This window comes from Acinonyx jubatus, chromosome A2 (genome assembly GCF_027475565.1).
Source record: "Acinonyx jubatus isolate Ajub_Pintada_27869175 chromosome A2, VMU_Ajub_asm_v1.0, whole genome shotgun sequence".
NCBI classification, from domain to species: domain Eukaryota; kingdom Metazoa; phylum Chordata; class Mammalia; order Carnivora; family Felidae; genus Acinonyx; species Acinonyx jubatus.
The window spans coordinates 139,674,517-139,696,050 of NC_069383.1; the positions used below are offsets into that span (position 1 = coordinate 139,674,517).

At 48.0% G+C, this 21,534-nt stretch overlaps 2 protein-coding genes across 7 annotated transcripts in view; one reads left to right on the top strand and one right to left on the bottom strand.

Annotated features, from left to right (window-relative positions):
• The window catches only part of KCTD6 (potassium channel tetramerization domain containing 6), a 125,304-nt gene that overhangs the window by 41,372 nt on the left and 62,398 nt on the right, over positions 1-21,534 (bottom strand). The window lies entirely within an intron of this gene.
• Positions 1-21,534, top strand: part of FAM107A (family with sequence similarity 107 member A) — a 52,951-nt gene that overhangs the window by 22,396 nt on the left and 9,021 nt on the right. Inside the window, exon 2 of one of the 4 annotated variants that reach the window (XM_015065283.3) lies at positions 7,882-7,945. In XM_015065283.3, the coding sequence (XP_014920769.2) occupies positions 7,882-7,945 (64 nt within the window). Of the gene's footprint in view, positions 1-7,881; positions 7,946-9,810; positions 10,000-10,315; positions 10,466-17,990; positions 18,169-21,534 lie in introns of those variants that run through there. The other 3 variants (XM_027039097.2, XM_053219159.1, XM_027039098.2) reach the window with 3 other exon arrangements.

Here is a 21,534-nt window from a genome sequence, read left to right on the forward strand (position 1 = left end):
TTCCATCCATGTAGTTGCAAATGGCAAGATTTCATTGTTTTCCATTGTGTTACAGCCACTTCTGATTACAAAGCTTTGGCTCTTGCTGCAGAGCATGATTCTGGTGCCTGAAAAGAGAAGTAGCTGTGTATGGGCTTTGTGAGGACCACTAGGAGGGGGTCCCTCCCAGTGGGCTGGCTGGCTTCCCACAAGGGCAGCTGCTTGGTCATCTGCACTTACACCCTACAGGTTTTCTCCTTCTCCTGACCTGACTCTAAAGTTGCACTGTCCAACACAGGCTACTTAAATTAATGACATTTAAATAAGACTAAAATTTCGGTTCCACAGAAGCATGAACCACATTTCGAGTGCTAAATAGCCAGTTGTGGCTCATGGATACCATATCATCAGCACAGATATCAAACATTTCCATCATTTCAGAACATTCTATTGGATAGAACTGACTTATCACAGCATTAGAGCCAGGCAGACCTGGGCTCACCCTGCTCCTCCACTTACTAACAGGATGAACTGAGCAAGTTATTTAACCTTTCTGAGCCTCTTTGTTCTCATCTGTAAAATGGGATGACAATATAGATACCTCACTGGGCTGTTGCAGGGATTACTTGTGATCATGCCTGTTGTATGGTTAGCCCAATGCCTGTCACCTAGGCAGTTTAAAGGGTAACAAGGAGGGTAGGACTCTGCAGTCAGACAATTTCATGACCTTGGACATGTCACCTCACTGCTCTGAGCCCCAGCCTCCTGGGGTATATGGCATCTATCCTGAAAGTCTGCTGTGAGCATTAAAACATATGGTTGGTGCTCAGGGAGGGTCAAGTATCTTTTCCTCTTTCTTAAAGGGGTTTTCTTCTGTCAGAAAAACCATTCTCTAAGACCCAGGACTAAAATATTCCAGAAGGGATCCAGAAGGCCCATGGACCAACAAAAGAAGGTACAACCTCCAAAAAAATGATTGTGGGATGCTGTTTGTCACCTATCAGACTGGGGGAGGGAGGAAACAGTTTGAGCATTTTATTGAAGAATAACATACATACAGAAAAGTGAATCCACCATAGGTGTACCACTCAATGAATTTTGAGAAATTTAAAATATCTGTGTAGCTGCTACTGAGATCGAGAAACAGAACATCAATAGCACCCCAAAAGCCCCCTCGTGCCCCTTCTCAACCACTATCGCCTCCCACAACAGTAACCACTAATATCATAGACTCATTTTCAGTAGACAAACTTAAAGATTCATAACACCCAGACTTAGTGAGGGTGTAGACAACCCAGTAATCTGAGACACTGACGGTGGGCGTGTGAAATGGTACAGCCATTCTGGAGGGTGATTTGGTAGCACCTGCTAAAATTTAGCATTGGCCTGGCATTTACACTTCAGTGTCTGCCCTAGAGAAACGCCCACATCCCTGCATGGAGCGGTAAACACATGGATGTTTGGAGCAGAATTGTTTGTAATGGTGATAAATTAGAAACAACTTACATGTCCAACTAAAGGGATTTGTTGGGGAAAAACAAGCAAACAAACAAACAACTGTAGGCATCACCCTGTATTATACACTGCAGTGGATCAAAATAGTCGAGAGGATCTATGTGTATTGACATAGAACTATCTAGAAGACATATGATAGAGTTTAAAAAGCAATCTGCAGGAAAATGACCAAAACAGACACACACAGCATCAAAAACAAAAACAAAAACAAAACCAGTAATAACTCTGGGGAAGGGGTGAGATGGGGCTTGAGGAGGGGCAGTAAGGAGAAATGCTACTTTTAAACTTGTGTGCAATTAGGTTATTCCAAATGTTTAAATACATTAAGAGCTTTCAAGGATAATTAAGCAGCCCAGCCACCAAGTTCAGGCCAGGAGAGGAAGGCTTTTCTGGCGGCTGGATAGGGGGTGCTCCTGGCCCAATGCCTTAGCTTGGGTTCCGGGAGCGGCAGAGTTCCAGGCCTCCGAGGCCTGAGGGGTTGAAATGAATGGAGCAGTGAGAAGACCCTGGAGACCGGAACCACGGAGGCTTCCTCCTTTGATGGAAGACAGTGCCCTGGTTACCGCACTCAGCTGAGAACCCAACACCAGTGTGATGTAAGGACCCCTGGAAAGGAGCGAGTCCCAGGGTTTGGCCCTCTCCAAGCAGTGCCCAGCACTTTAAAGGAAGGATTGCCAGGTTTGATTCTCTTGGTCCCTGGGGATGAAGGACAAGGAGGAGGCCAGTGTTGCCTCACACAGCACAGTGACTTTGTGAGAGTGAGGCACTAAGGCAGAGGCTCAGAGAGGGTCCTGTGACAACCAGTGGCCATGAGCTCAGGAGTGGGGAATGGGAGTCGGGGGTAGAAGCCAAAGGTCTATGTTAAGAACATTCCACCTTTGGGGCGCCTGGCTGGCTCAGTCGGTTAAGCTTCCAACTTCAGCTCAGGTCATAATCTCACGGTTTGTGAGTTCGAGCCCTGCGTCAGGCTCTGTGCTGACAGCTCAGAGGCTGGAACCTGCTTCAGATTCTGTCTCCCTCTCTCTCTGTCCCTTCCCTGCTCATTCATTCTCTCTCTCTCTCTCTCTCTCTCTCTCTCTCTCTCTCTCTCTCTCAAAAATAAACATTAAAAAAAATTCCACCTTTAAGAGTTAGCATGGCAGGAGTGCCTGGGTGGCTCAGTCAGTTAAGTATCCAACTCTTGATTTTGGCTCAGGTCATGATCTCAGGGTTCGTGAGTTTGAGCCCACACCAGGCTCTGCACTGACAGTGTGGAGCCTGCTTGGGATTCTCTCTTTCTCCCTCTCTCTCTCTGCCCCTCCCCTGCTTGCACTCTCTCTCTCTCACAATAAATAACTAAACATTAAAAAACATATTTTTAAAAAAGCGTGGCAGGGAGGCAGGCCCAGCTGACTCCATGCAGAAGGGTTCTTTAACCTCTCTGAGCCTCAGTTTCCTCTTCTGTACAATGAGGTGCAGGCTCTTGCCATCACACACACGCAAGCACACACACATTCAGTTTGTGAATGTGGCAAAGACCACACACTCACACTGCCTCCAGGCTAACCGCAGAACTGCCACTTGCCAGCTTTGTATCCTAGCTGCTGAAGGCCCCAGCTTCCTTCCTCATCCATAAAACAAGAGCCCCACTCTTACCGAATCTCAGAGGACTATTATGAGGCTTAAGTGAAGCCATATTGGTAAAGTCTTATCACAGCATTCAGCTCTAGGACATGCTCAATAAATATTTGCAACAATTATTAAACTGTTTTTTTTAAATAAGCACCTATCTATGTGCCAGGATATGCTAGACACTGAAGACATATTCCTGAATAAGTCACATTCCTGTTTCTCAGGGTGTTTAGAGTTTAATGGTGTGGAGTGGGGGGATAAAAAAGGATGCCTATACACACACACACACACACACCTGATACACTCCAGGTTACAAGGACAAATACTCTGAGGTCCTACCCTCATCTCTTCCAAAGTCAAAATTCAGGTCCATCTATGTTCATATAAGATGCAATTTTGTTGATACCTCCTTCCGCTCCCCCATTGATCCCAAAGATTGTGCACAGAAGTGATCTCAAGGTGTTTAAAAAAAAAAATCCATGTCGTGAAGATGTCAAAAGCACAACAGAGAAACTGATACAATCACGGTTGACAGCATCTACAAGAGGTAAACATTCACCCATCTTATGACCTGCCATTCCACTGCTGGGTATTTCCCCAACAGAAACAAGCACTGTGTTTACCCCAAAAGTCATAGAAAGTTGTTCAGAGCAGCTTTATTAGCATGCTGGTAAGTGAAAGAAGCCAGGTCCCAAAGACTAAATTTTATGATTCCATTCATATGAAGTTCTAGAATAAGAGAAATCTACGGTGATATTGGTCAGAATTAGTGCTTACTCTGGGAAAAGGTGGGCATTGACTGAGAAGGGGAACAAGGGAGTCTTCTACAGTGCAGGGAATGTTTCATATCTCAATCTTGGAGTGGCTCTGAGGGTGAACACATATGTAACACTTTGTTGAGCCACACAATTGAAATTAGTGCATTTTATGTATGTGTGCTATACTTCAATTTATTTAAAAATGTTTGTTTATTTATTTTGAGACAGAAATCAGGAATGGGGCAGAGAGAGGGGAAGGGAGAGAGAATCCCAAGCAGTCTCTGTGCTGGCAAAGCCCAGTGCAGGGCTGGAACCCACAAACTGCGAGATCACAACCTGAGCCAATACCAAGAGTCAGACGCTTAACCAACGGGGCCATCCAGGAGTCCCTACACTTCAATTTTTAACAAACAAAGCAAGGTCACTTAAGTGTTACCTGGTGCATGTATCCTATGGAGAACACTAAGCAGGATGTGTGATGGGTCCATAGTCTCCTTGGCACTTCTCAAATAGAGGAATCAGCCTTCAGGGAAAGTAGCAGAGCAAAGTGGAGAAGAGGAAACTTTGGAGGATAGGCTCATTGAACGTCCCCAGGGACCAACCCCAAAAAACTCTCTCAACAATTGAGATATGAAAAAGAAGCAGGTGGGGATAACGGAGAAGTCAGGAGAAATACAAATGCAAACACACTGAGTTTGCCCAGCCACAGTTGGGTATGTTGTTCCATACACAATAGTATTTCCTCTGGCAATCATGTATGTTGATGTTCACTAACCAAAATTATAACTAAGCCAGCATCTTCCAGTCCCTAAATTGTGTGAGCAAATGAGAACTGGCTGTATTTATGAGCACAGTCCTTGGGAAAGACTCTTAGTTACCAGTAATGCATCAGCAAAAGATCCAAGCAGCTTTTTGATTCAGCTTTGCCTTTGCAAGGGGTTGCATGCAAGTGGAGTGTTTTCTTGCTCACTGAACTCTAGTCATTGAAGGGAGAGAGGAATCTGCCTGGATCACATCGCGTGTTACTGGACACGTGATAGCCTGATTTTCCAACAAGTCTTTCGTGCAAGGGAGGTTGGAGAGTGTGCAAGGGACAACTCTTTGAACTCCAGGTCTTAAAGCTTCTCCTGATAAAATCCTGGCTGTGTAAGTCTAAGGTTGCCCTTGGGCCCCAGCCCCACTTCCCAGGTCTGTAGGAAGATGTGGGAAGAAGCTCAGATCCCCTTCAAGCCCTCTGGAGCTTTCTTCCATGGATGAAGTTACTTGTTTTCTTAATCCCTTTGTTAAAAACCACGAAAGAAGCTTGGCCAAATCCCAGACACCCTCCCTTTTTTATGCCCTCCTGGGTGGCAGAGTTCAAAATGGGAGCACCCTGGGGAAATATCAGGACCCCAGCCCCTTCTGTGCACCCTGAATAATCCTTGAGCAGACAGCAGAGGACTTCCCTGGGTTCTGGTCCTGGCTTACTCTCTGGAATTGTCCACTTTCTCCTTACAGACCAGAGCTCCCTGTGTGGATGCACTCACTCATTCATTCATTCATTCATTCATTCATTCATTCACTTCATTCATTCTTTCAACAAATCATTATCCCACATCCAAGCCAAGCCCAGCTCTGGAGTAGGCCCTGGGGAGACAGCTGTGAACCTGGTCTTCCCCCTTAAGTCTTGTATAGTCTGGTGGAGGAAGTGGGGCTCGAACAACCATAACTCAGTGGTGAGGAGTCATATAAGTGAAGTCTGGGGTACTGGAGCATATGATCTAAGGGGGCCTCCTTGGGGAAATGGCATTTCAGCTGAGATTTAATGGATAAGCAGGAGGAACTAGGCAGAGCTGGGGAATGTGCACAGGTGGAGGCAATGGCTTGTGCAGAAGCAGGAGGTGAGAAACATCAGGGCTTTCAGGAACCCAAGCAGAATTCTCAGTGGCTGGAGTGTGATGTGTGGAGGAAGGTGGCCCCCGTTCTCCACTGACTTTCCCTCATGTGACCACTCCTGCGTCCCTCCACTCCAGCCACCCTGGCAGCCTACTCTTCCCTGAACCTTCTGGCACACTTCAGCCTCAGGACCCTAGCTCCAGCTGTTCCCTCCGTCTGCAACTCTCTTGCCCAAAATATCTGTCTGGCTAACTCCCCCACTTCCTTCAAGTTTGTGTTCACACCTCCCCTTCTCAATGAGACCCTCTGGGCAGCCACCTATTACCCCTACTCCCCCACTTACCACTAACCTTCTCCCCGCCTATTCTCATTTCTCTTTTCCACAGTATCCATCACCTTGGAACATACTATCTACTTTACTTATTCATTATGCTTATTGTCTAGCTCCCCCACTAGAATGCCAGTTTCACAAGGTCAGGACCTTTGTGTGTCAGGACCTGAACCACCACAAGCCCTTGAACCTTTGAAGGAACAGATTGTTGGGATTTGAAAGGGTGGCAGGGAGGGTCTGGGTTGAGAAGGCCTTATAGGCTAGAAGAAGGTGTGTCCCGAAATGCAAAGGGAAGGCAACAACGGGTTTTCAGTAGGGCAGGAGTGGAGTCTGAGTTACATTTAAAAACTTGCCCTGGAATCTGTGTGGCGAACAGCTTGAAAGAAGAGAAGCTACTGCAGGCATTCGGGCACAGGGCAGTGGTGCCTGGGGTAGGATTGGGGCATTGGAACTGGATGGATTGAAGAGATGTCAGCAGGTGGATTCATCATGCCTTGGTGATCTGAGGACTGTGCACTGTGGGAAGACAGGGCAAAGTGGACCCCCCCAGGATCCTGCCTGAGCCACAGAGCCAGAGTGGAGTCACTTGACAAGAGGGGGGACAGGGGAGGAACATGTTGGAAGTTGGAGTGATCAACAGTTCTGTTTGGGCCATGGTGAGTAGGGCCTATTAGACTTTCAAGTGGATACGTCAAGCAGCGTGTTAGCCAAAGTTTAAGCTCAGAGTGAAAGTCTGGTTTGGAAATATGCATGTGGGGATCTTCAGCTTAGAGTTGTTCTTAAAGTCATGAGAGTTTAAGGGCACCTGGGTGGCTCAGTCGGTTGAGCATCTGACTCCGACTCAGGTCATGATCTCGCAGTTTGTGAGTTCCAGCCCCATGTCAGGCTCTGTGCTGACAGCTCAGAGCCTGTAGACTGCTTCGAATTTTGTCTCCCTCTCTCTCTGCCCCTCTCCCACTCATGCTTTGTCTCTCTCTCTCTCTCTCTCTCTCTCTCTCTCTCTCAAAAATAAATAAACATTAAAAAAAAAAAGTCATGAGAGTTTAGAGAGGGAAGAGAAGATGTCTAAGAACTGACCTTGAGGACCAAACCCTGAAGTCTTAATTGGCCCTTGAAGGAAGAGGTGTTTGCCAGGAAGGTAGGGAGAAGGTAGTTCAGGTAGAGGCAACAGCATGGATAAGACTTCAACATAAAAGAATATGGATCTCAGTACTCTTCAGAACTGTCAAGGTCATCAAAAACAAAGAAAGTCTGAAAAGCTATTAGAGCCAAGAGGAGCCTAAGGAGACATGACAACTCAATATAACGTGGTGTCTTGGATGGGATCCTGGAACAGAAAAACGACATTAGGTAAAAACTAAGGAAATCTGAATAATGTATGGGCTTCAGTTGATAATAATATATTGATATTAGCTCAATAATTGTAACACACCTGCCACCCTACATACATGTACATCGACATACATATAAGATGTTAACAGAATGATTGGATTCATGATGTAAGGAACTCTCTATACTATCTTCTCAGTTTTTTCCTAAATCTATAGCTGTTCTTCAAAAAATTAACTTTTTTAAAAGAGCATGTCTTATAAATGTCCCTCAACATGTGTGCATGTGCGTGTGCGGACACACACACATTCGCACACGCACACACACACTCCAAGGACTATAGTAATTTGTTTCTCTGGAGAGGACTTCAACCTTGATCAGTCCCTCCTGTGGGAACTCAGCAACCCTATGAATATCACTTCATTCCTCCCCTGCCAGGGAAGAGAGGGTCCTCACCTCTACCTACTTTCTTTCTGTTCACAGAAAGAATACTCTCCTCAGGCCATATTTCATCATGAACATGAGAAGCAGAGACTAAATGGCCAAGGTAAGTCAGACCCACCTAGAATTCCTCAGGGATGCAACCTAAATTAATCCTTCTTTCTGCTCTTTAAAAGCACATTACTTCATCACAATTTTCCTGAATCCTCACCTTATTCAACAGCTGTCTTTGCTTCCCCTCCACAGCAAAGTTTTGTCATCCCCTGGGTTCCAATTCCAGCTCCATTACTAACTAGTTATGTGATTGTGGGCAAGTCACTTGAGACTTATTTTTCTTATCTCTAAAAGGAGCATAACCATACTTGATCAAAGAGTGGATTAAAGGAGATGAATAATAACTCATATATAATTTCATCCTCTAAAGAATGGATATGGAATAGTCAATAGTAAATATCTGTAATCGTGCCTGGCACTCATGGTGGTTGGTTGTGGATGAGGCATATGACCAATCTGACCAATCATTGACGTCCCCAAAGATCAAAGTGCGTCACTTGGATCCTTGGGACCCCGGGGTGGTGACAAAGGAGCAGAGAAGTACAGAAATCTCCAAGTCCCAACAGAAGCTGGGCTTGGGAAGTGGCAAAGGACCGGCCAGAGAGCACTTGGCTGGCAGCTGGTCTAGGGGGCACCAAGGCTAGAGAGGACACAGGGGCACAGGGAGACGGTACCATGTGATAGAGGCTCCGACAGCCAACTCGAGATTCCCTGGCCCACACAGGCACAGCTTTGAACAGAGGCCATCTGGTACTCTGGACAGCTCCAGGGGTCTGTAGATTTCAGGGGCACTGGTTTTGTGGGTGGAGAACTGGATTGAGTCTTGGTTCCTCCAACTAGCTGTGTGAGCACGAGCAAGCCACCTCACCTTCCAGAGCCCCAATGTCTTCATCTCCAAACTGGAAATAATACCTACCCTTCAGTACTTTTGTGAAGAGTAAATGAGATAACAGAGGGGTAGTAGAGCAGGGTGGCCCATGTCTGGGGTCAAAATACCTGAGTTTGTGTTCCAGCTCCACACTGTGTGATCCCAGATAAATTGCTTAACCTCTCTGAGCCTCAGTATCCTCATCTGTAAAATTGGAAGGCTAATAGACCCTAATTCACAGGGTTGTGAAGATAGAATGAAAGAGGACATGAAGCACACAATAAACAGTAGTTTTTATTTTAGAAGGAACTTAGCACAGCACCAGACAGAGTAGATAATTAAAATTGTCAGTTTCTTATATCTTCCAAATCTCCACTTTTGGACTCCTTTGGTTGGTCCTCCCATCTCTGGCTGTTAAAGGGATTGTACAAATTGGGGAAAATCAATCTTGTGGAGCCCTACCACAACCTTCCTCCTACAGTAAAGGCCCCTGCTTCTCAGTGCCACTCACCCTAGGATACTTTTTAAAAGTATATATATATATATATATATATATATATATATATATATATATCAATATATAGTGTTTGTTCTTTGCCAGCCACTGTTCTAAGATTATATGTAATACATATAATCATATACTGTAGATGTATAATCTCATATCTCACAACCTTGTGAGATAAGTACTGTGGCTATTCCCATTTTACAGGTGAGAAAACTGTGGCTCTGCGAGGGTAGGTAATTAAATGGTGGAGTCACACAGTTATAAGCTGGTGGCGCTAGGACGTGATCCCAGGGTGCCACTTCAGAAACGCACACCTGCTTGTAGTGTTCCAGGAGGCCAGCGGCCAGGGAAATGGAGAAGCGTGAGTGGGAGACCAAGGCTAGAAATCAGGATATAGGCTCTCCTTGGGCCCCAGACCCTGACCCGCGCCCTGCCCACTGCGTGCGCGGCATACCTGCCCTTGCCCCAGAGCTCTGTCCCTCCCTCGGCGGCGCCTCCTCGCCGGACGCTGCGGCCGCCGTGGTAACTCGATCCGCGGCTGGGTTTGGGCCTCGGTTCGCGTCACCGGCACGGAGACACTCCGGCCCCCGGAGTAGTATCCGCCGCTGCGCTGCGGCTCGCAGTGCCGGCACTGCAGTCGGGCGCGCGGGGCGCATGGCGCAGAGGCTGGGCGAGCGGGCACGGGGCCCCGCCGAGGCCACCGGGCTCTACCGGGCCGTGCTGCTCAGGTCGGGTAAGTGAGGGCAAGGCCACCCCACCTCGTGCACTCAGCGAGGACAGCCGGGCGCCGAGCCTGGCCATCCCGCCGCCGGGCACCTCCGTCCTTCTTCACTTCTCTGCCTTCCTCCCTTGTTTCATTCGTTTAAATTACTTTTGTTTTCCTTTCATTCCTTCTTTCCCTCCCACATTCTTCCCTTTGGGGACCTACGCGTAGATTCATTCCTATGTGTGAGCACGCGTGCGCGCCCGCCCAAACACACTCACTCGTTTTCCCAACTGTTTAAGTCCCGCAACGTTCCACCCCCTGACGGGTCTCTTAAGCGCGCGAAGGGTGTGGAGGCGTGGGAGAGTGGAAAATGGGTGAGACCGGGGTAGCCCGCCGCCCCGCATGAAGAAGCACAGAGGCATAGCCGCTGGTGACGTCCAGCGAGGTATCCCACTGGCGGGCGAAGGGCAGGAGAGATCCAAGGGAGGGGAAGGTGAGAAAGCGGTTTTCTCTATATATGTGCGTAAAGAGAAAAACATGTAGAAGGAAACACACGGGTGGTTATTTTCAAGGATAAACGTTGGATGACAAGGCTTTGGGGTTTTTTTTCTCTTTCTCCTATTTGTCTTTTTGTTTACTTATTTGCAATAAGCACATACTACTTTCCTACCCAGAACGATAAGAGATTTTTGTTATTTAGGAAAATGAAACAAACGTGGTATACGGTCACTGTAAAAATAATTTGGAAAACCAGAGACGTAGAAAAAAAGAAAAGCAATGCCGGCAGTGAGCGTTCGGAGCGTTTCCTTCCAGATTTGTGCTTGGAAAGAGGTTTAGGGAAGGTGAAAATCGGGCCCGAACGTGGTCCCTGCCAGCTGGGGGTACGGGAATAGAAAGTGTCAAGGGACTCGGGCTCACGGGACAGCCACGATCGGCCATGGGCAAGGAGCACGCCCCCATCCAGTAGTCCTGCCCGCAGACCCCTGGAGCCGAAGGTGCGAGGCGAGCCGTTGGCGGGAGCTTCTGCCCCAGCCCGACGTCCGTTCTGGGACTGACTGCCCTTCTTACTCAGCCTGGCTCCGCCCCCGGGAGTTCCCCACGAGGAGCTACTGCTGGGGACACTGAAACAACGGTTCTCTTAAGTCCAAAAGCGAGAACTGGCCAAGACTTCAGGACTAGCGGCGCCTTCCTGGGGGGAGCGTCTTAAATCTGGCTGAGCTGGGGCAGGCGGAAAGGGAGGAGCTCTGTAATGAGATGAATCTGATTGCAAATCAGAGCACCTCTCCTAAGTGTTCCCAGCCAGTTCCTGTCTTCTCACAAAGATGAGGAGGGGCTGTCTAATCTGAAGACCCTGAATTCCCTCTAACCTGGAGCCGCAGCCATTAGCCTCATTCCAAAAGCAGCATCTTTCACCTGCAACCTATTCAGAATAGCAGGCATATCAGAGTCATTTCAGGGGCCACATGCTTGCCCAAGCCACACACAGCTACAAGCCAGGGAGGGAGCAAGGCCTTGGACTGGGGCCTCATGGAAGGAGCATTTATTTTGTGCTAAACACTGCTGGCTCATTCCGTCTTAATAAACCCTATAAGGTCACTGCTGATTGTCATCCCCATTTAACAGATGAGGAGACTGAGCCTCAAAGGGGTTAAGCAGCTTGCCCACGGTCCTAAGAGAACTTTTCTGTCCCACTATGGGGTAGAAAACACATGCGAACCTAGTCCCATCTATGCCACAGTTTGCACACCTCCTGAGACTAGTAATAATGATAGCAAATGATGTTGGCCACTTGTTATTGCCACTCTCTTTGCCAAATGCTGTATATCTGTCATCTCGTCAACTTGATTCATTTATTCCTCCAACCAATATTTACTGACCACTATTATGCACTAGCCCTATGCAAGGCACAGGGATGTACTCATAAATGCAACAGATATGTCCCTCCTCTCAGGGAGGTAAATAGTATTAACTCCTGTTTTAAACGTCAGGAAACTTAGGCTCAGAAGATATCATGACTTGTCTGAAGTCACACAGCCAATCAGGGGTGGAGCTGAGATTCAACCCCAGGGCCATGTGCCTGTAGAAGCACTACTCTGGTTGTCTCGTACAAGGAAAAGTAAGAAGTAAGAGTTGGGGTGAGGATCTAACTGGGGCATTTAGTGATACGCAAGAAGAGCTCCCCTCCTTTAGACGTCCCCAAGGATGGGATCATAGAGTCAAACCCAAGATGGTAGCCATCTTCGTTTACAGTAGCCTCAAGTCCTATGCACCAAGTAATATAACACTTTTAGAAAATTTTTCATCACAAATTATTTAAAATAATTTTTTAACGGTAAAGTAATACATGTTCACCATTAATATTTTGAGAAACTGAGAATAACAAAGGGGAAGTTTTATCCACAATCCCACTAACCATAAGCAGCTACTTATAACATTTGGAGATGTCTCCTTCCTATCTTTGCTATGCATAGTTTGTGCCTGTCTTACATTGTTTTACATCACTGAGGTTGTACCAACTCTAGTCTTTTTTTTCCTTATTTTTTGATGGTTATTTTTAGAGAGAGAGACAGAGACAGAGTGTGAGTGGGGGAGGGGCGGAAAAAGAGGGAGACACAGAATCCGAAGCAGGCTCCAGGCTCTGAGCTGTCAGCACAGAACCTGATGCGGGGCTCAAACTCACAAACCATGAGATCGTGACTGAAATTGGTCGCTTAACCAACTGAGCCACCCAGGCACCCCTGCCAACTCTAGTCTTCAATCCCACTTTTTTCACGTGGATTAAAATCCTTTTGTTTTTATTTTTTAATGTTTATTTATTTTGGGGGGGGAGGAGCAGAGAGAGAGGGAGAGAGAGAGAATCCCAAGGAGGCTCCGTGCCGTCCGTGCAAGCCCATCATGGGACTCCATCTCATGAACTGAACCATGAGATCAGGACCTGAGCCAAAATCAAGAGTCAACACTTAACCGACTGAGCCACCCAGGCACCCAAAATCTTTTTGCTTCTAAATGGATTATCAAAGTAACAGCTACCACTTTGGAGCCCAGACTCTGTGACAGTCAGTGTGAAGGGCCTCCCATGCTGTAGCTCCTTTATTCCTCACAAGACTGTCTGCCCCATATCAGAGATGAGGAAACAAGAAGCTGAAGATCACCTAGCTGTCCAACAGTAGAGCGAGGAACAGTGTCTGTATCGACACCACAGCCCATGCTCTTAACCACTGAGCTGGAAGAGTCACCTTTGGGGAATAACTCACGCTTGGCCATACCTGGTAAGCTGCGCAGTGCTGTAGTAAAGGCCCACTTGAGGTTCATTACCTACATCCTACCTGGAGCTCAGGCCAGGTTCCTAGCAGGGAGGGAGGCATCTCTCTGCAGCAGGGACAGAGGGACACTACTCCAGGTGCCTGTGGATATCAGCCACTGTGCTTCTTCCCTGCAGCCAGAGAGGGCAGCCATAGCCTCCGTCCCTGCCTGCCAGGCAGGGTTGCAAACTAAAATACAGGATGCCCAGTTACATTTAAACCTCACATACACAATGAATAATATTTTAGTGTAAATATAATCCAATGATTGTATGGATATGCTTATACTAAAACCTTATTCGTTGCTTATCTGAAATTCAAGTCTCACTGAGCATACTGCATTTTTATTTGCTACATCTGGGAACCCCAAACCAGCAGTCATAGAAGTTTGCTTGGCTTGACAAGCTATCGTCTGCCCAGGGACCTCTCTCTCTACACACACACACACACACACACACACACACACACACACACACACTCCTCTCCCCATCCCTAGATATGCTGTCCTTCTTTTATCTGGCTACAAGTGAGTGAAAATGGAGATGGGGGGCACCCCAGGACCCCTCTGCAGCTAAGAGACCAGATTCGCCATGCCTAACCGCAGCTGAGTGGAGAGCCAGCTTTTTGAAACAAAACTTAGTTTTTCCCCACTCCCTGGTGCTTTCCTGTTTGCACACTTGAAATCCCTCCACCGGGTAAATTCTTCCTGGTTTAAACTTGTTGTAAAGGCAACTCTCATTCCTTTTATAATCTCTCCGTGGATCCCATGACAAGTTTTTCTGCCAATACAGTCTCTCCCCCCACTCTGTGTCCTTTCAGCCGAGTGTTGGGGTGGGGAAGAGGTTGGATCCTAAGGTTGTTTTGTGGGTGGCTTCTCAGAAACCTCATTGAGGCCTTGAAAAGGGACCCTGGAGATTTAGACTGAATACAGGGCCGAGGAGGAAGTTTTGAGTTGCCATGGGAACTTCTTGTCTGATGTTTGTGCGCCCAGATAAGCTGCTCCAGGCGCCTGTGAGCTTGGAGAAAGGGGAGAAAAAATGAAATGAAAGATGTTTTTGGAGGCGGCTTCTTCTTCTTCTTCTTTTTTTTAATGCAAGCTGCAGCCGCAGCCCACTATGGATGCAGGAACATTCCCCAGCTCCCACTCCTGACTGCCTCTCCAGGTCTTCACCATCTCCCTTCCTTTTGGCTCCTCTAAGTTCCCAAGAAGACAAACTTCAAAGGGACAAGAAGGGAGTGTGGGAGGGGTGTGTTCAACCTCTGGGATCCCCCTTCAGCTCTAGTGGGGCCAAGCAAGAACTCTGACCTCCAGGCCCCTGGCGTTCCAGAGTCCATCCTTTTGGGAGAATGGGAAGGTCCCCAGGGAAAGCTCCACCAACCAAGGCAGGAGGCAACAAGTGGGGCTGAATTTGGCCATTACCTGGAGTAAACTCCTAAAAGGCTCATTTGCCCAGAAAGCCTCTGTTTTCCAATATGCACAATGGACATGACTGAACCAGATGGAAATCATAACTATGGTTGGCTGGCAAAGGTTGCTCTTTCTCAAATTTTTAATCTTTATTGTTTTCTGATAGCAAATGCAATGCCTGCTTTGTTTTTGTTTTTATTTTTAAGTTCATTTTTATTTATTTTGAGAGAGAGATAGAGAGCAAGAGGGGGAGGGAGAGAGAGAGAGAGAGAGAGAGAGAGAGAGAATCTCAAGTAGGCTCCATGCTGTCAGTGCAGCTGTCAAACCGTGATATCATGACCTGAGCCACAGCCAAGAGGCAGGCACTTAACCGACTGAGCCACTCAGGCACCCCAAGTTTAGTTTTGTTTTTAAGCCACAAACATTACAGAAATATTGTGACTAAAGGAGAAGGGCCTGTAATATTATGCTGTAGGATAGTGGTTCTCAAACTCCCAGCTATAAACAAACCCCCAGGGGGACATGTTAAAAATCCAGATTTTAGTGGACCCCTCCCTCATAGGTTCTAATACATCAGTCCAGGAGCGTGGCCCATTTTGATTCCATTTTAACACTCATTTGACAAATAATGGCTAGTAATGACATTTAAGATACATTGATCTAGAACTGACCACTTTTAACAGTTCAGGATATATGCCTCTAGATTGGTCCTCTACTAAAAGGTACTATACTAACTTTTTTATCTTGAAAAAAAAAAGGGAGGGGAAGAATCATTCTATATGTGATTTTGAAGTTTGATTTTTCACCAAACATGTACCAGACATCTTTTTAAGTCAATAAATAGACATGCTATTGACTGCATCCTGTTATGCAGTATAGCATCATTTCTTACTGATGGGTGTGGCTTGGGAAATGGTAGCTGTTGATCTCATAAACAGTAACACACACATACACACACACACACATCAAGATGGTACTACAACAAGCTCAGAAGTATCAATGTCTTTGGTATCTATAAGTCAACAATAGTTATTGAGCACCTTGGTACTAAGACAGGAATACTAAGAAGGATAAGGTGAAGCCTCAGCCATCAGCCTGGCAGTCTGGTGGGTGAGCCTGGTGGGTTTTTACACAGGCTGGATTGTGAGAAGAGCTTTACTGGAAGATGTATAAGAATGGCGGAAAATGGCCTGGGGAAAATGGTGCCCAACCTCGGCCAATGCCTGCCCAGCTCTCCTTGGCTTTCCATTGCTCTGAAGCTGCCATCAGAGTCTTCCAATAAAGGGAAAAGAAAGTGGAGATGAAGGTCATTACTGGCACGGGGACTCTCAGAGTCTGCTCCTCTGGAGTAAGCTGGATGAGGGGGTTCTGTCTTCTCCAAGGGGTAAGCAGAAGCTGTCAGCTCCCCAGGATCCCTCCTATTTCCCCACTGTCAGAGGGCACTGAGATTGGTTCAAATAATCCACTATGGGCCCTGGGAAATGCCCAGAAGAGTCTTTTGCACAGCAGAACACCATGTGGCAGCCAAGAGTGGTTTGGCAAGAATTTAGTGGTAGTCTTTCACCCATCAGAATTTAGTGAAATTAAGCCGAGGCAGGATGGGAAGCTGGGGGAGGCTACCATTCAAAGTACTTCAAGAGAAGCAGAATTTAGGAAGAAGGAACAAAAAGGAACACATGTTGTTTCTAGAAAATTGTTTTACACCCAAGAATTGGTGACCCTCCAAGTTGAAGAGGCTCTAGGATGGCCAGCTTGCTCAAGGCTCCCAGGCCAGGCACAGCCCACCCCCTGCCTCCCTGTCCAGCCCCATGTCCCCCCTCATGCCAACACTCCATCCCCAACGGCCTTCCTCCACCATATCGGGTTCATTCCCACCCTGGGGCCTTTCCACTGGCTCTTCCCACTCCCTGGAATGCTCTTGTATGGGAACAGACATCATGTTGCTGACTCCTTCTCATCACCCAGCCTCCCTAAAAGGTCATTTCCTCAGTGTCCACCCTTCCCCAGCTCAGCCCCTCCCTTTCACTTCACCCAGTCTTACTTTCAGCCTGGCATTCATTACAGGTCAAAGTTTCTTGTTTGTCTCCTTATTTTTTGTCTGGCTCCCCACACCCGTAAATGCAGGTTACCTAAGCCCTAGGATATCATTCACACCATAGCTCCAGCACTTGGAACACTGCCAGGAACACAGTAGGCACTCAATAAATGTCGGTTAAATTACTAACATAGGCCAAAAAAGACACAGGTTGTCTTCTGAATGTTCCTGTCCGTGGTTGATGTACGTCCTGGGCCTTATGGCCTTCCAGCCAACCAAGACCCTTCCCGAGGAGGTAAATGTGGGAAGAGAGCCGAGTTTAACTGGCACATGCCAGCTTCCTCACTAGGGGACTAGGGATGATGACAAAACTAGAAAACACTTCCAAATGTTCAAGTGAACACCAGTTCTGAAATCAGGAGAATGTTTCCATTATCTGTATGCACCCGGGGCAGTCTTCAGCATTTCCATGTGTTCTAGGTGGGCAGAACATTCCCACGTTCACACACTGAGCCAAGATCTACAGAGCACAGCTTCGGCCAGGCATGATGCCACATGCTGGGGCCCTGGCCTCGGGTCACATAGGGCCCAGCCATCTCTGCAGGAAAAGTCCTGTCTCCTGAGCACTGACTACATGGTTTCACTAATGTTATTTCACTACCTTATCTCCCAACCACCAGGCTATTCTCCACATCTGACAAACACAGAAATGAATGAGGTCCGCTGAGTGGCTGCCGACAGGGCTGGTGCCTGAGCCCAGTGGGGCTGACAGAAGGGGCTGCTCGGGCCCAGAGCCCATCAACGTCCGTTATCCACACACTCGCAACTGTGCACGGTGGCCCTGTTGCTCCTCTCTGAGGCTCAGATGGAGCTCAGAGTAAGGAGTACAGGACTCGTCTGGAGATTCTGACCCATCAGTGAAAGACCCCGAGCTGACCCAGTGTAGTCTCCTCCTCCCTTCACACCTCAGAGCCCGTGCTCTCTGGCCACTGCAGCAGGAAGCTTGGCCCTCCCTCCCTCCCGGGGCCAAGTGCTGGAATGCATTCTTGCTGACCCTCCCATTAGGAACAAGGGAAATGCCTCTCTGAGAGCCGCCTAGCTCAGACAAAGCTTGGCATGTCCCTTACTCCTCAGCAGTCTGACAAAATAGGTATTTATTTGTGCCTCTGGAGCATGTGGCTTGGCCACGGTGTTCCGCATTGTGGAAGTGGCCACGCACCAAGTGAAATATCTGTTACTATAGTAACAGTTCCTTTTTATTGATACCAGAATAAACAGGAATGCAAAGCTGCCTCACTCGCTCGTTGGCACGTTGCAGCCGCCTGCGATCCCCAGGGGTTTAAGAACCGCCCTTCAGAGGCGGCCCTCCGTGCTAGCCTGGGACTTCCCAGTGGAGCGAGGGACCCAGCCACACTGCTCCCGAGGTCCCTTCCTGAAGACGCAACTGAGAAGTAAGACCATCTCTCTTCTGTTTCACGGGCTGTCGAGCTGGGTGCAGTGTGGGAGGAGGTGCAAGGGAAGGAGGGCTGTGGAGCAGCCTGTCAGGGGAGCTGAGCTGTCTGAGCTTGGGTCCCGGCCTGTGTCCCCCACCCAAGTCCACTACCACATAGTAGAGCGGTTTTAATCCTCCTCATTACTGAAAGACAAAAGGCCAGAGTGCTGCAGGGCACAAGCGAGAGAAGACACGTCTTGGCATCAGACGGCTCTAGGCTTAGATTCTAGCTCCTTCGTTTACTGACTGTGTGATTTGGGGAAATTAGATGGCCTCTCCCAGCCTCAATTTCTTCATCTATGAAAAGGGGTAACAATAGTACCCGCCTCCTCAGTCTGCGGTGAGAATGTTATGAGATATGGCTGTGAGGGGCTTAGCAGGGTATGTGACACATGGTGCACGTTAACATGTGAACTGCCTGCCTTTCCGGGGAACTTGGCTTTAGCACTTTGCAAAAGAGGCAAGTCTGAGATTGCTGGAAATCAGGGGCTACAGTGTATCAGTTTTTGGAAATGCTGCCAAACCTGGCTGGTCCCCCCCCCACACACACACACCGCTGCTGTGAGGCAGCACCGGGTACCTGTGTCTTCAGTGGCTTGGATCCTGAGTGGCTCTTAGCTCTTCGATGGTAAGTACCTGCCGGATCCTCCCCCTGGAGGTGTATTCCAAGTGGAATGGCTGGTGTCGTGCACTGGTGGGCTAGCAGGAATATCTGGTCTGCTGACACTTTTTCCTTGCATAACACACTGCACCAACCTTGCTAAGGACCTTCCATGGCCAGCTCTAGACTCCGCTATGGAATTGACTCAAAACCCTGAATGCCCACCCAGATCTTCTCCTCGCAAACTAGGAGGTCATAGTGGACCCAAGGCAAAATGTTTAGGACTTTTGAGCCATTTTCCCGTGGGGTGGGGAGATTGCATCCAAATGGACAAGTAGCTCTGATTCTAGGCATCGGCCACAGGCTTCTGGTGGATCTGGAGGTGGCTCCCATAAACACTGTTCTTTGGTCGCTGACTGGTGAAATACAAATGGGCACTTTCCCTCTTGGGAGGGAAAAGAGCAAGAAGGGCTGGGAAATCTAGTGGCCAGGCTTATCATTCTCACTGAATGCCTCTTTCTCCTTTGCCAGTGGTTATTTAAAAAGTTCTCCTCTGTCCTTCCACCTCTTGAAATGTTGAACCAAGAAGGCCCCAGGTGTGTTCTGAATGGTAATGAGGAACCAGAGTGCGGGGAGGGCAGGTGGAGGAGTGAACACTGACCAACATCCCTAGTCCCCTCCTAAACAAAGACCAGCCCCTGGGCAGACAGACCTGTGCATTCTGGCTCCAGCTCAAAGCTGCTAGGACCAGGCTGGGGCTCCCCCAGTAAGTTTGTATTTCATTTGGGCTACGAGTTCTCCAGTTAGCAGGCCTCCATTTTCTCATCTATAAAGTGGGCTCACACTGCCTCTTCATTGGGTTTCTTGAGTATCCAGAAAGGGAAAAGGGATGTAAACCTGCTTTGTTAACTGAAAGACACTTTGTACCTGGATGACAACACAAGAGCATGGGAGAAAAAGCACTGAATTTGCAGTCTAAAGGTCCCATCTTTGCCATTTATTCTGTGTATCTTGAGACAAGTAGCTTGGCCTCTTTCAGCTTCAGTTTTCCTATCTACAAAATGGGAACAATAGCACAGTACCGCTGACTGCCTCCCGGGGCAATGATGAGGTCCAGATGCAGGTGAATGAGCCCTCACCAAATGTTTGCTGATCACAGCTCCCCTCAGGAAAGGAGAGCCACAGTTTGCCTTCTGTGAGCATCCCTCTGCCAGATGCGGGCCAACCCCATCATGCACATGACATCACTTCACCCTCCAAACAGCCCCACGAGTAGGTATTGCCATTCTCTCCCACTGAACAGAGGCTCAGAGAGGTTAAGGTATTTTCCCAAGGTCACACAGCAAGTAAGGGGAGCCTCCATGATTCAAACCCAGTCTGTCTCCACCAAAACATTGCCTTAACCGTGCTGCTTTAGTGGCTCACATGTCATTTGTTATAACTGATGCCATCAGAGACAGAACCAGAGCCACAAGGGCAGAGAGGCAGAAGAAGAGGACATTAAAGCCTTCAACAGTTTAGTGTGCTGCAGGTCTCAGGATGACCTAGGAACTGAGTCTCCATCGCTGTCACTTCCCTTCAGTCTCTCCTCATTGCTCTTCCGTGGTCAGGGTGGGCACCATTGCTTGATTTCAAAGCCACCACGCTAACATTAGCCAGGCACGCCCCAGCAGTTGCTGAGCTCACCCTGGGAGTAGTGAGTGATGCCAGTTGAGCCTTGCCTGGTGTGGGGCTGGTGTCCACAGAGCCCCTGGGGGAAAGCCGTGGGACCTCTTGGGTTATCAGCAGAACCAGGGAAGAACCAGGGAGAAGCTCCCCATCTCTCCCCTGACCTATTACTACCCGCTCCACCCTGCCCCCAGGGATGAAGTCAGTCCCATAGTCTGAGGAGTAAGCAAGAATTACTTGCCCATCTTGTGGTCATGCAAGACACTCAATTTAACTGTCACCTACTGGGTGCATCTGCCCCTGCCCAGCTCAGCCAGTCTTCACAGCATCATGATTTTACAGAGGAGGAGGGTCCTCGAGTTTAAAGACCCATCCAAGGTCACACAGCTGCTAAGAACTATGACCTTAACCAGACCTACCCTTGATAACCAGGTCAGTCAGTCAGCTGAAATCATTCACGCCAAAGCGAACATTGATTTTTTTTTTTTTTAACTCCACAGTTTACAAAGATGGTTGACTACTGGAATCACTTGGGGAGCTTTTTATAATACCAAAGGCCAAGCTGCCTCCCAGGCCAATTAAATTGGAATCCCTGGGGTGCAACTCATGCATTGGTATCTTTTTTTTAACATTTATTCATTTTTGGGGAGACAGAGAGAGACAGAGCATGAGTGGGGAAGGAGAAGAGAGAGAAGGAGACACAGAATCTGAAGCTGGCTCCAGGCTCTGAAATGATAGCACAGAGCCCGATGCGGGGCTCGAACTCACAAACTGTGAGATCATGACCTGAGCCGAAGTCGGACGTTTAACCCAACTAAGCCACCCAGGTGCCCCCAGGCATTGGTATCTTTAAAACTTCCCCTGATGAGGGTGTCTGGGTGGCTCAGTTGGTTAAGCGTCCAACTCTTGATTTTTGGCTCAGATCATGATCTCACGGTTTGTGAGATGAGCCCTGCATCAGGCTCTGCACTGACAGCGTGGAGCCTACTTGGAATTCTCTCTCCCCCTTCTCTCTGTTTCAAAATAAATAAACTTATAATAAATACAAAAATATAA